This window comes from Bombina bombina, chromosome 4 (assembly GCF_027579735.1).
Source record: "Bombina bombina isolate aBomBom1 chromosome 4, aBomBom1.pri, whole genome shotgun sequence".
NCBI classification, from domain to species: domain Eukaryota; kingdom Metazoa; phylum Chordata; class Amphibia; order Anura; family Bombinatoridae; genus Bombina; species Bombina bombina.
The window spans coordinates 885713346-885728663 of record NC_069502.1 but is presented as its reverse complement, the minus strand read 5'-3'; the positions used below and the strand labels follow the sequence as shown (position 1 = coordinate 885728663).

The window sequence follows — 15318 nt, the reverse complement described above, 5'->3', positions numbered from 1 at the left end:
GCATTAGCTAGCACTGGGTAAGGTAAGTTACATTTAACAGCTTTGCTGGGGTGCTATTTGCCTCCTCCTGCTGGCCAGGAGTTGAATATCCCACTAGTAATTGGAATGAGGTTGTGGACCCTCCATGCCACAGGAAAGAAAGGCCGGATCCCGCATGACTAGACGAGATATGTCCTTTGGTGGATTATATGGCCACAATGGAAAAATACTTTTACAATTAAACTGGTCAAATGGAAACCTACTGGTCCACCTGGGATACTTGACTGCACTAGTAATCTGATTATCTGGCTACTCTGACTTAAGTCCTCTCTACTTAATCAAAAAATCCTGTGGTGCTCCCCTTTCTTCTCCTTTCCCTTTAACACCCCCTTTTTTTTTCTCTCTCTCATTTTTTATATGTACTATATTTGATGAAAAAAAAACAGAATTTATGCTTACCTGATAAATTACTGTCTCTTGCGGTGTATCCAGTCCACGGATTCATCCTTTACTTGTGGGATATTCTCATTCCCTACAGGAAGTAGCAAAGAGAGCACACAGCAAAGCTGTCCATATAGCTCCCCCTCTAGCTCCACCCCCCAGTCATTCGACTAAAGGTTAGGAAGAAAAAGTAGAAACCATAGGGTGCAGTGGTGACTGTAGTTTAAACAAAAAATTTTTTACCTGACTTAAATGCCAGGGCGGGCCGTGGACTGGATACACCGCAAGAGAAAGTAATTTATCAGGTAAGCATAAATTCTGTTTTCTCTTGCAAGGTGTATCCAGTCCACGGATTCATCCTTTACTTGTGGGATACCAATACCAAAGCTTTAGGACACGGATGAAGGGAGGGAACAAAACAGGTACCTTAAATGGAAGGCACCACTGCTTGCAAAACCTTTCTCCCAAAAATAGCCTCTGAAGCAAAAGTATCGAATTTGTAAAATTTGGCAAAAGTATGCAGTGAAGACCAAGTCGCTGCCTTACAAATCTGTTCAACAGAAGCCTCATTTTTGAAAGCCCATGTGGAAGCCACTGCTCTGGTAGAATGAGCAGTAATTCTTTCAGGAGGCTGCTGGCCAGTAGTCTCATAGGCCAAACGGATGATGCTTTTCAGCCAAAAGGAAAGAGAGGTAGCAGTCGCTTTCTGACCTCTCCTCTTACCAGAATAGATAAAAAACAAGGAAGATGTTTGTCTGAAATCCTTAGTTGCTTGTAAATAGAACTTTAAAGCACAAACTACATCAAGATTGTGTAATAGACGTTCCTTCTTCGAAGATGGATTAGGACACAGAGAAGGAACAACTATTTCCTGGTTAATATTCTTGTTAGAAACAACTTTAGGAAGAAAACCAGGCTTGGTACGCAAAACTACCTTATCTGCGTGGAACACCAGGTAAGGTGAATCACACTGTAAGGCAGATCATTCTGAAACTCTTCGAGCAGAAGAGATAGCTATCAAAAACAAAACTTTCCAAGCTAACAACTTAATGTCTATGGAATGTAAAGGTTCAAACGGAACCCCTTGAAGAACTGAAAGAACTAGATTCAAACTCCATGGCGGAGCCACAGGTTTATAGACAGGCTTGATTCTGACTAAAGCCTGAGCAAACGCTTGAACGTCTGGTACCTCTGCCAGACGCTTGTGTAACAGGATAGACAAAGCAGATGTTTGTCCTTTTAAGGAACTAGCTGACAATCCTTTCTCCAGTCCTTCTTGGAGAAAGGACAATATCCTGGGAATCCTAATCTTACTCCATGAGTAACCCTTGGATTCACACCAACAAAGATATTTCCGCCATAACTTATGGTAGATTTTCCTGGTGACAGGCTTTCTAGCCTGAATCAGAGTATCTATAACTGACTCAGAGAACCCACGCTTTGATAGAATTAAGCATTCAATCTCCAAGCAGTCAGACGTAGAGAAACTAAATTTGAATGCTTGAACGGACCCTGTATTAGAAGATCCTGCCTCATTGGCAGTGTCCATGGTGGGACAGATGACATGTCCACTAGGTCTGCATACTAAGTCCTGCGTGGCCACGCAGGTGCTATCAGAATCACCAAAGCCTTCTCCTGCTTGATTCTGGCAACCAGATGCGGGAGGAGAGGAAACGGTGGAAAAACATAAGCCAGATTGAACGACGAAGGCGCTGCTAGAGCATCTATCAATACCGCCTTGGGATCCCGGGACCTGGACCCGTAGAGAGGAAGTTTGGTGTTCTGACGGGACGCCATCAGATCCAACTCTGGGGTGCCCCATAGCTGAGTCAGATGGGCAAATACCTCCGGGTGGAGTTGCCACTCCCCCGGGTGAAAAGTCTGATGACTTAGAAAATCCGCCTCCCAGTTGTCTACTCCTGGGATGTGAATTTCTGAGAGATGGCAGGAGTGATCCTCCGCCCACCTGATTATTTTGGTTACTTCCGTCATCGCTAGGGAACTCTTTGTTCCCCCCTGATGATTGACGTAAGCTACAGTCGTGATGTTGTCCGACTGAAATCTGATGAATTTGGCAGCCGCTAGTTGAGGCCATGCCTGAAGAGCGTTGAATATCGCCCTCAGTTCCAGAATGTTTATCGGGAGAAGAGTTTCTTCCCAAGACCATAAGTCCTGAGCTTTCAGGGAGTCCCAGATCGCACCCCAGCCTAACAGACTGGCGTCTGTCGTTACGATGATCCACTCTGGCCTGCGGAAACATATTCCTTGAGACAAGTGATCCTGAAACAATCACCAGAGAAGAGAATCTCTGGTCTCCTGGTCCAACTGAATTTGAGGAGACAAATCTGCATAATCCCCATTCCACTGTTTGAGCATGCATAGTTGCAGTGGTCTGAGGTGTATCCAAGCAAAAGGGACTATGTCCATTGCCGCAACCATTAGTCCGATTGTCTCCATGCACTGAGCCACAGATCGCCGAGGAATGGAATAAAGAGCTCGGCAAGTAGTTAAGAGTTTTAGCTTTCTGACCTCCGCCAGAAATATTTTCATTTCTACCGAGTCTATCAGGGTTCCTAGGAATGGAACTCTTGTGAGGGGGGAGAGAGAACTCTTTTTGATGTTCACCTTCCACCCGTGAGACCTCAGAATGGCCAATACAATCTTCGTGTGAGACTTGGTTCTTTGGAAAGTTGACGCCTGAATTAAGATGTCGTCTAGGTAAGGCGCCACTGCTATGCCCCGCGGTCTTAGAACCACCAGGAGGGACCCTAGCACCTTTGTGAAAATTCTGGGAGCAGTGGCCAACCCGAAAGGAAGAGCCACAAACTGAAAATGCTTGTCCAGAAAGGCGAACCTGAGAAACTGGTGATGATCTTTGTGGATAGGAATGTGCAGATACGCATCCTTTAGATCCACGGTAGTCATATATTAACCCTCCTGGATCATAGGTAAGATTGTCCGAATGGTCTCCATCTTGAATGATGGGACTCTGAGGAATTTGTTTAGAATTTTGAGATCCAGAATTGGTCTGAAAGTTCCTTCTTTTTTTGGGAACCACAAACAGGTTTGAGTAAAACCCCAGTCCTTGTTCTGCAATTGGAACTGGGTGGATCACTCCCATTGTATGTAGATCTTCTAAACAGCGTAAAAACACCTCTTTCTTTGTCTGATCTGTAGACAGACGAGAAATGTGGAACCTTCCCCTTGGAGGAGAGTCCTTGAATTCTAGAAGGTATACCTGAGCTACAATCTCTAATGCCCAAGGATCGTGTACATCTCTTGCCCAGGCCTGAGCGAAGAGAGAGAGTCTGCCCCCTACTAGATCCGGTCCCAGATTGGGGGCTACCCCTTCATGCTGTGTTGGTGGCAGCTGCAGGCTTTTTGGCCTGTTTACCCTTATTCCAGCCCTGGTAAGGTTTCCAGTTTGCCTTGGGCTGTGAAGCGTTACCCTCTTGCTTTGCAGCCGGAGAGGATGAAGCAGGGCCGTTCCTGAAATTGCGAAAAGGAACGAAAATTAGCTTTGTTCTTTGTTTTAAAGGCTTTGTCCTGAGGGAGAGCATGGCCTTTTCCCCCGGTGATATCTGAAATAATCTCTTTCAATTCAGGCCCGAATAGGGTCTTCCCTTTGAAAGGAATGTTCAAAAGCTTGGATTTAGACGACACATCGGCCGACCAGGACTTTAGCCATAGCGCCCTGCGCGCCAAAATGGCGAAACCTGAATTTTTCGCAGCTAACTTAGCTATTTGGAAAGCGGCGTTAGTGATAAAAGAATTAGCTAGCTTTAGAGCCTTAATTCTATCCATAATTTCCTCATATGAGGTCTCCGTCTGGAGCGAGTCTTCCAGCGCCTCAAACCAGAAAGCAGCTGCAGTAGTTACAGGAATAGGTTGGAGAAGAAAACCTTGTTGAACAAAAATTTTCTTAAGTAAACCCTCTAATTTTTTATTCATAGGGTCTTTAAAAGCACAACTGTCTTCAATTGGTATGGTTGTGCGTTTAGCTAGTGTAGAAACAGCCCCCTCCACCTTAGGGACCGTCTGCCACGAGTCCCGCATGGGGTCAGATATGGGGAACATTTTCTTAAAAACAGGAGGGGGGACAAAAGGGACACCTGGCCTATCCCACTCCCTAGTAACGATATCCGCAATCCTCTTAGGGACCGGAAACGCATCCGTGTAAACAGGGACCTCTAGGTACTTGTCCATTTTACACAATTTCTCTGGGATCACCAAAGGGTCACAGTCATCCAGAGTAGCTAATACCTCCCTAAGTAAAACACGGAGGTGTTCTAGTTTAAATTTAAAAGCCAATGTATCTGAATCTGTCTGGGGAGGAACCCTTCCTGAATCAGAGACTTCTCCCTCAGACATCAAATCCCTCGCTCCCACTTCAGAGCGTTGTGAGGGTATATCGGATACGGCTACCAAAGAGTAAGAATGCTCATAATCTGTTCTTAAAACGGAGCTATCACGCTTTGCAGGTAACACGGGCAGTTTAGATAAGAAGGCTGTAAGAGAATTATCCATGACTGCCGCTAAGTCTTGTAATGTAAAAGGGTTAGACGCACTAGAGGTACTAGGCGTCGCTTGCGCGGGCGTAACTGGTTGTGACACTTGGAGAGAGGCAGACGGGCTACCCTCGTTACCTTCAGTCTGAGAATCATCTTGGGCCACATTCTTAAGTGCAACAATATGATCTTTAAAGTGTATAGACATATCAGTACAAGTGGGACACATTCTGAGAGAGGGTTCCACCATGGCTTCTAAACACATTGAACAAGGATTTTCCTTAGTGTCAGACATGTTTAACAGACTAGTAGAGTACACAAACAGGCTTGGAATCACTTTAATCAAATAAAAAACACAATTTGAAAAAAAACGTTATTGTGCCTTTAAGAGATAAAAAGAGCACACAATTTTAAAAAACGGTGAAAAATGCAGCAATCTTTCTGAAATTTTCACAGTATGTAGCTAAAGCCTTAATAAGATTGCACCCCAAGTTTCAAAATGATTAACCCCTTAATGCCCAAACCGGAGCAGCCTAAAGCCAACACCTGGTTAAATCACTACAGCAACTTGCCACAGCCTTGCTGTGGCCCTACCTTCCCTTAGGGATCAGATTTGGGGGAATATAGCTTCTTTTAGGCCCTCAAACATCAGCAGGACCCTCCATGTGAAACAGCATGAACTTCTCTGCAATTCTAACTGTGCATCTGATGCAATTAGGCCCCTCTCACTCTACTCCGGAGCTGTGAGGCCTAGTAAATCACTCCTAAGTGACTAAAAAACAGCCATGTGGTAATAACCCCAGAAAAAAACCAAAAGGGCTTTCAAAGTGTCTTGCAAAACGATTTTTCCTTAGCCAAACAATCGATTGCCCTGAATAAGTGTCAACCAGTATATTAGCCCTATTATGTAAGCATTCAATTCCTTACTAAGTCTGTGAACATAGCTTACCCTCCCCTCATGGGGATATTGTCAGTCCTTCTAGCATTATCTCAGTCTTGTCTAGAAATAAATGACTGAACATACCTTATTGCAGATCACCCTGCAAACTGTTCCCCCCAACTGAAGTTTTCTGGTACTCCTCAGTCCTGTGTGGGAACAGCAGTGGATTTTAGTTACAACATGCTAAAATCATTTTCCTCTCAGCAGAAATCTTCATCACTTTTCTGCTAGAGAGTAAATAGTACAAACCGGTACCATTTAAAATAACAAACTTTTGATTGAAGATAATAAAACTACAATTCTAACACCACATTCACTTTACACTCCCGAGAGAGACCCTAGTGCTTAGAGCCAGCAAAGAGAATGACTGGGGGGTGGAGCTAGAGGGAGAGCTATATGGACAGCTTTGCTGTGTGCTCTCTTTGCTACTTCCTGTAGGGAATGAGATTATCCCACAAGTAAAGGATGAATCCGTGGACTGGATACACCTTGCAAGAGAAATGTATATTATGCTTCCACTTCTTTCTACCTGTACTCGTTATATGTTAGATTACACTATATAGCTTACAACCTTAGTCAAATATTGAGAGATAAAAAAAAAAAAACTCAAGCAGTTTAACAACAATTATAAAGTAATATAAATAAAAGTCTTACTTACTCAAGTGGTAGAACTTCAGGTAACCATCCAGTAAGAGCATGAATGACCGTAAATTCTCCTAACTCTCTTTTTGCAAATCCTTTGGTGCTGAATAAGAAATATTAAACATAATTACTTAAGGGACATTAAACTCAAAATGAATTGTCTCAAAATGATTAATTAAGCAAAGAAAAGTGAAATTTACATTATTTATTTTGTCTGCTTTTCTTGTACTTTACCTCACCCTAAGGGGCTGATTTTCCAAGCCCCGTATCGGCCCCAATGCCTCTGTTTCCGAGCAAACCTTCAGGCTCGCTGGAAACAGGAGCTAAGAAGCATTCAGCGATGTTGGCTGGCGGCATTCAGCGATGTCGGCGGGCATGATCGCTACAGCGGATCATGTCCGTCCAACAGCTTGTAAATTGGCCCCTAAGGCTGGTATACATCCTGCATACATAATAATGACATTTTGTTTATATATATATATATATATATATATATATATATATACACACACACACACATACACACACATATATATATATATATATATCTCAGGTTGTACTCCCTGTACCCCACACAATCCGAAGAAGTCTTTTTTTTTCTCATTAAACTGCTTTAACTATAACTCAGTAGGTAACTGTGGCGCTCAACATCTATTCTACCCACTGCATAGAGTGTCTTCAGTGTAAGCACTCTATGGGCGAGGTTACATATACGGCAAAGGCTTCAGAGCAACTGCTGAAACCCGCGACGCCCGTAATTTCACCTTGCACATCGGTGAATCACATAAACCCCACCGGCAGTTCATAAACTGCCGTAAGTTGGATAAAATAGAGATGTCCAGAAATGTGCGTAAATACACATTTCTGGAGTTGCTAGTGACTTACGGCACTTTAGAAACTGCTGGCGCCTAAGAAAATAAAAAAAATGTCAAATCTCCCATAAAAGTCTAAACCGCCTCCCACAAATAAACCCGATACGTAAAACCCCTATATCCACCATCACCCCCATATCAGAACTAATAATAAATGTATTAACCCCTAATCCGCCAACCCCCACATCGCAAAGTATCTTATAAACATATTAACCCCTAATCCGCCAAACCCCCACGTCGCAATAAACCTAATAAATCTAATAACCCCTAAACCGCCCACCCCCGCAACGCAATTAACCTAATAAATCTATTAACTCCTAAACCTCAAACCCACCACAACGCAAATAACTAATTAAATTACTAAGGCCACTAACCTAACACCCCCTAAATTAACCACAATTACCTAAAATTAAAAAATACTAAATGACAATTTAAATAAAAAACCTAACATTACTTTAAAAATAAAAAAAATAAGCTTAAATTAATCTAAAATTACAAAAAATAATAAACCAAATTATCAAAACTAAAAAAAATTAAACTTAATCCCTATGGAAAAAAAATCCCCCCAAAATAAAAACACCCCCTAATCTAATCTAAACTACCAATAGCCCTTAAAAGAGCCTTTTGTAGGGCATTGTCCTAAGTTAAACAGCTCTTTTACCTCTAAAAAATACTAAGTCCCCCCAACAGTAAAACCCCTTGATTTGAATAAGCCAATAGGATTTGAGCTACTGAATTCCTATTGGCTAATTCAAATCAAGCAAAAAGAAATACACTGCGATCCTCCAAAGTAAGCATACTATTTTTAATATCCAAATGTAGATAAAAACATCTTGATAGGCAACAGTGAAGTTAAAATCAAAAGAATAGGCAGAACATTTTCAGGAACTGGTCTGTCCTACATGTTTCGGTTAGTCCCTTAATCATGAACATGACCTGTTACCCTTCCTTCCTGCCTTTTAAATCTGATGGTAATCTCCTATTGGTGCCTCAGTCTAATGAGATTAACCCCTAGTTGGTCAGTTACTTGTTATTTATGTGTCTGCTCTACCCCATTAATTGCTTTAACCCCTTAATGACCGAGGACGTGCAGGGTACGTCCTCAAAAAAAAGGCAGTTAACGCCTGAGGACGTACCCTGCACGTCCTCGGTGTGGAAAGCAGCTGGAAGCGATCCTGCTCGCTTCCAGCTGCTTTCCGGTTATTGCAGTGATGCCTCGATATCGAGGCATCCTGCAATAACCATTTTTAGCCATCCGGTGCAGAGAGAGCCACTCTGTGGCCCTCTCTGCACCGGACATTAACGGCTACGTTCGTTGGTGGGTGGGAGCCGGTGTGGGAGGTGGGTGGCGGCCATCGATGGCCTTTGTGATGCGGAGGGGGGCGGGATCGGGGGCGGGGACGACCGGGGGGACGCGCACGGACGCGCGCACGTGCACGGGGAGGCCGGGCGGGCGCGTGCACGGGGAGGGAGCGGGTGGGAACCACTACGCTACAGAAAGTTTTTTTGTTAGAAGTGGGGATCAAAGGGGTTAATATATTTATTTTGGTGATCGGTTTGGCTGGTGGGGTATTGGACTGTGGGGGGGAAGCTACACTACAGAAACAAATAATAAAAAATAAAAAATAAACATTTTTATTTGCAAACTGGGTACTGGCAGACTGCTGCCAGTACCCAAGATGGCCCCAATAAGGCAGAGAGGGAGGGTTAGGGAGCTATTTTGGGGGGATCAGGGAGGTTGTGGGCTAAGGGGGGACCCTACATAGCAGCATATGTAAATATGCTTAAAAAAAATTTTTTATTTTTTTTTTATACCTTTTATTTTAGTACTGGCAGACTTTCTGCCAGTACTTAAGATGGCGGGGACAATTGTGGGGTGGGGGAGGGAAGAGTGCTGTTTGGGAGGGATCAGGGGGTGGGATGTGTCAGGTGGGAGTCTGATCTCTACACTAAAGGTAAAATTAACCCTGCAAGCTCCCTACAAACTACCTAATTAACCCCTTCACTGCTGGCCATAATACACATGTGATGCGCAGCAGCATTTAGCGGCCTTATAATTACCAAAAAGCAATGCCAAAGACATATATGTCTGCTATTTCTGAACAAAGGGGATCCCAGAGAAGCATTTAAAACCATTTGTGCCATAATTGCACAAGCTGTTTGTAAATAATTTTAGTGAAAAACCTAAAGTTTGAAAAAGTGAACAATTTTTTTTTATTTGATTGCTTTTGGCGGTGAAATGGTGGCATGAAATATACCAAAATGGGCCTAGATCAATACTTGGGGTTGTCTACTACACTACACTAGAGCTAAAATTAACCCTAGAAGCTCCCTACATGCTCCCTAATTAACCCATTCACTGCTGGGCATAATACACGTGTGGTGCGCAGTGGCATTTAGCAGCCTTCTAATTACCAAAAAGCAAAGCCAAAGCCATATATGTCTGCTATTTATGAACAAAGGGGATCCCAGAGAAGCATTTACAACCATTTATTCCATAATTTCATGAGTTGTTTGTAAATAATTTCAGTGAGAAACCTAAAGTTTGTGAAAAAATTTGTGAAAAAGTAAACATTTTTTTTTATTTGATCGCATTCGGCGGTGAAATGGTGGCATGAAATATACCAAAATGGGCCTAGATCAATACTTTGGGATGTCTTCTAAAAAAAAATATATACATGTCAATGGATATTCAGAGATTCCTGAAAGATATTAGTGTCCCAATGTAACTAGCGCTAATTTTGAAAAAAAGTGGTTTGGAAATGGCAAAGTGCTACTTGTATTTATGGCCCTATAACTTGCAAAAAAAGCAAAGAACATGTAAACATTGGGTATTTCTAAACTCAGGACAAAATTTTGAAACTATTTAGCATGGGTGTTTTTTGGTGGTTGTAGATGTGTAACAGATTTTGGGGGTCAAAGTTAGAAAAAGTGTGTTTTTTTCCATTTTTTCCTCATATTTTATAATTAATTTTTTATAGTAAATTATAAGATATGATGAAAATAATGGTATATTTTGAAAGTCCATTTAATGGCGAGAAAAACGGTATATAATATGTGTGGGTACAGTAAATGAGTAAGAGGAAAATTACAGCTTAACACAAACACCGCAAAAATGTAAAAATAGCCTTGGTCCCAAACGGACAGAAAATGGAAAAGTGCTGTGGTCATTAAGGGGTTAAATAAAGGAATTTATTTAATACACATAGATATATACAAATAGTGCTCTTATGCATACTTTCTCTGCTAGTTCTGAATTTTGTGTATAATTGAAAAAACATAAGAGCTAATAATAATTAGCCCATTGTTGAATACTTATTTGTCCTATTTCAACTAATATATAATTCTAAATCAATTATCCTTCTTGACTAGCAATATATACATTTCTGGTATCTAATATCCTAAGATTTCATGTTTATGCACCATATTTATATATATGTATTTATTGTGTGAGTTGGCAATCACTACTGTACTGATCAAATAGGGGACCCTATAATTTTAATAAAGGAATAGGGAAAACTACTATCTCTTCCAGAAATTTATTATATCCCCCTCTATATTGAAGCCCTGTGGCCTTCTTGTCTTCATTTTGAAGATCCAAAAGGCTTCACGCAGCATTAGGCGTGCTGCTCTGTCCCCCCCTCTAGGTGGTGTTCGTACACATTCTATAACCTGCCATGAGAGCGACGTAACATCGCCCCCATGCACAGAGATAAAGTGTTGTGAGAGGCCTGAGCTGTCTTTATCATGAGAGATATCATTTAGATGCTCTCTGATCCTGGAGCGCACCTCCCTTGTGGTACACCCTATGTACTGTCCGTTACACTGGGAGCAATCTACCAAGTATACTACAAAAGGGGTTCTACAATTTGTACAATTTGACAAATTGAAAACCCTATTAGTAGTTGCTGATTGGAAAGTGGATGTCACTCTGCTGTACTTACAGGCTATACATTTAGAGAAGTGGCATTTAAAATGCCCTTTCACACTTAGCCAACTACTGCTGGCCCTCTCTTTATCCCTTAGTACACTTGGTGCCACTAAATTACCAATTGTGCATGCTCTCTTAGAGACAAAATTGCACCCTTTGGACACATAGTCCCTCAAGCTGTCCTCAGCTGTCAGTATAGGTAGATGTTTGCTGACAATACTGGTAATGTCCTTAAACTGCGGGCTATAAGTGGTAACCAGAGTTGGTCTAGTTAAATCATAACCATTCCTTTTCCTGGTGTTCCCCCTTAGTATCTCACTTCTACTCATCCTAGTTACCTCCAAGTGGGCTCTATTGATGACTTTGCGTGAGTAACCTCTCTCACCAATAGGATTTGAGTAGCTTTCATCCTATTGGCTGATTTGATTTTTTTCAGCCAATAGGAATGCAAGGTATGCCATATTTAAACACGTACCTTGCATTCAATATTCAGTGTACGGCGGAGATCGTACAAAGAGGATCCTCCATGCTCCATGGCTCCGCGGTTGCCGGTCTTCATCCAGGCTGCAACATCTTCATCCATTGCGGGGGCGTCTTCTATCTTCATCCTGGCGGCGCGGAGCAGAAAAGACATCCAGCGCAGAGCATCCTCTTCATACGGTCCCCACCGTACACTGAAACTTCAATGCAAGGTAGCTGTTCCAAAATGGCGTACCTTGTATTCCTATTGGCTGATTTGATTCTTCAAATTCAAATCAGCCAATAGGAAGAGAGCTTCTAAAATCCTATTGGCTGTTCAAAACAGCCAATAGGATGAGAGCTAATCTTGCCCTATGTTTGCTACATACAGGAAACAGGAGGGTTCAGGAGACAATGGGCTCTCTAATCTAGTGAGATTCTATAAGGAGCCTCATCATTATTATGAGGCCTCTCAGGGATTGTTTTAAAGACAATTTTTTCCTTGGGAACTGTGTATCACTAAAATATTCTTTATGTGTAGGAGAAACACTTACTTTACAATATAATGCTCAGAAAAATAAGCTAATTATTTCTCTCCATGCTGGTGAGTTTTTGAGAATCGAGCCCAATGTATCCACCTCTAACATCAACAACTAGAATCCCCACTCCAGGAAGCAGTGAGAATGCAGGAGATATTGTACCTCCAAATTTCCTCAGTAGCCACATCCCATTTTCAAGTACTTTAAGCAGCCAATCAGGATGCTAGTCCCAGGACTTGTAAGGGAGTGTGCATCTGGCATGTGCAGGTGCAGTCATGTTATTTACCTCCTCAGTTTGAGTGAAATCTCATGAATGCACAGTGAAGCAAAGTGTGACTTCAACACTGATTAGGATGATTTGCTTGTATTTTTTTTCTCTCAAAATTAAGGTAACAGTAGCTGAAGGATAACTGTTCACTGAGCACTTGCTATTGTGAGCTGAAGAAATTTTGATGTAAAATATCTTCCTTTTTTTACATGTTCAGGGGATATTTTCATGCCAGCTTTTTACAGTTATGCTGCATCACTTTCAAGTGAGTTAGCATATGGTTATGAATAATAATATCCCTTTAACTTATATTTTCCAATGTTTTGTAATTGGGAGTTCTTTCAATTAATGTTTATAGTTGTGTGAAGTGTCCGGTAGATAATATCTGACAATTTAAAGAATATAAAATCATTATCACAGTAACACTTCAGAAACATGCTTATACATTTTAATGGTAAAATATTTATTTTATGGTAAAATCGTCTCCTTGAGACTACGTAGACATGAACAAGGGTCTGATTATGGGCATAGTTAGGTTTTTTCAGCTAGACTTAGGCCCAGCGTGTAGAATTCATAAGCACTTTATTGTCCTTATGAAGTATTTCATTTTGTGGTCAAGTTTCACTGTTTCAAAGCTGACAAGGTTGTTTTGTACTTTGTATCTCCTTTTATTTATCTTGTATAAAAGGGACATAATGCTCATATGCTAAATCACTTGACAGGAAAATATCACCTGAGCATCGCTATGAAAAAAAAGAAGATATTTTACCTTACAATTTCCTCAGCTCACCAGAGTAAGTGCTGTGTAAAAAGTTATACTTCAGCTGCTGTCCAGCTGCAGGTAAAAAAAAAATGAAGAAATGAACAGCCGCCAATCAGCATCATCAGTGCTGAGGTCATGAACTCTTTTACTGTGATCTCTTGAGATTTCACTTTACTCTCATGAGATTCCATAGTAAACTTCCTTAAACTGAATAGCAAAATAACATGAATGTGCACGAAGCTCGCTCCCTTGCCTGTCCCGGGACATACTGATTTGCTGCTTAAAGTCCTTTGCAATGAGGTTTGAATATTTACATATAATACATTTTGAGGTAAAATCTTTCTTTTTTACATAGAGATGTTCAGGTGATTTTCTAGTCAGCTTTTTACAGCTATGCTGCAGAATTTTCAAGTGTTTCAACCTTTAGGTATCATGGCCCTTTAACATATGTCAAACTGTTTTACAGAGGGAGGTGTTTTTGCGATGCTAGTATCCTTCACAGTGGAATTTGTTCTATGCATTGAAAGGTGATCAATGCTGCTCCTATGAATAGAGTCTTTTGGAATTCCACATGCTTGAATGAGGTTTAGGTGAAAAACAATCCTCGTGGCAGCTAATAGGCCATTCGATACACCTCAACCCAGACTTTACCCACAAAGCCATGGGGTGCTAACTGCAAAAGCAAAAGTCCAGAATATCCAGTTGCATACAGAGAAACTGAGGTTTAAAACCACCTAAGTGTATTGCTTCATCATAAAAAGTAATATACATGGAGGGTTTAAAAACTGTTACTCAATTTTCACTTCATGATTCAGATAGTATATACGATTTTAATCCAATTTACTTCTATAATCTAATTTGCTCAGTTATCTTGATATCCTTTATTGAAAAGCATACCTAGGTAGGCTCAGGAGCAGGGAGCTAGCTGCTAATTGGTGGCTGCACATATATGCTTCTTTTCATTGGCTTACCAATGTGGTTAGCTAGCTCCTAGTAGTGCATTACAGCTCCTCAAAAAAGGATACCAAGAGAATAAAGCAAAATTAATAATATAATTAAATGTCAAAGTTGCTTAAATGTGTGTGCTCTATCTGAATTGTGAAACAAATTGGGTTTCCTATCCCTTTAATCATAGATTAGATAGTAATTTCCCAACTAAAATCTAAAAGCCCTTACAGCCTCCAGTAACACAAATGGAGATCATCATCCATTGACCCCATAGATCCCAACAAGATTAATACTTCAATAATTATTACTTCCCATATAGAGTTAGCAAGATTTGGACAACCTCAAATTTCAGTTATAAACTCCTTTCAAGAAAAGAATGTCAAATCTTGCCGTTACGAGACTAGTCGTGTGAAAGCAGAGGGCAGTGCTGCACAAGGATTTCCGTGTGCAATGTTGAATGTGGGCAGTAGGCAGACGTGGGCATTTATATAGCCCATCTGGGAGTGTTTATGTAAAAATGTTGTGTTTTGCTTAATTTTGAATAACATTGTGCTGATTTTCAGACTCCTAACTAAGCCCCAAAGTGTCAGATGTATACGTGCATTTATAGACTACTGTTGGCTCCTGTTTGTCTAATCGTTCTTTTCATATGCAGGGAAGGTGGGGGGGGGGTAGAGTATCTGCACCCAGCCCCTTTCCCTGGGTGTTCCAACTAGCCTCTCTAAACTTGGAGCTTCTAAGTGTCACCTAGATTACAAGTTTTGCGCTATAGAGGGTGCGAAACGAACGCAACAAAAGTTGCGTTATTTCACCCTCCATAGCGCTGCCATTACAAGTTTCAAAAAGCCACCTTGTGCGTACGATATGGTGGCAATGAGCTCCATACCGCACAAAATCCAAGGGCTGCTTTGACGTGAAATAAGCCTATTAACCCCTAAAATGCCAGCCCCCCACATCATAAAAAACAAAATTAAACTTAACGCCTAAACCTAACAACCCCCTAACTTTAAAATTACAATATCCCTACC

At 41.3% G+C, this 15318-nt stretch overlaps 1 protein-coding gene across 1 annotated transcript in view; it reads right to left on the bottom strand.

Annotated features, from left to right (window-relative positions):
• Positions 1-15318, bottom strand: part of ADGB (androglobin) — a 693780-nt gene that overhangs the window by 547961 nt on the left and 130501 nt on the right. The window contains exon 8 of the mRNA XM_053711792.1: positions 6527-6613. Coding sequence (XP_053567767.1) covers positions 6527-6613 — 87 coding nt within the window. The remainder of the gene's footprint in view (positions 1-6526; positions 6614-15318) is intronic.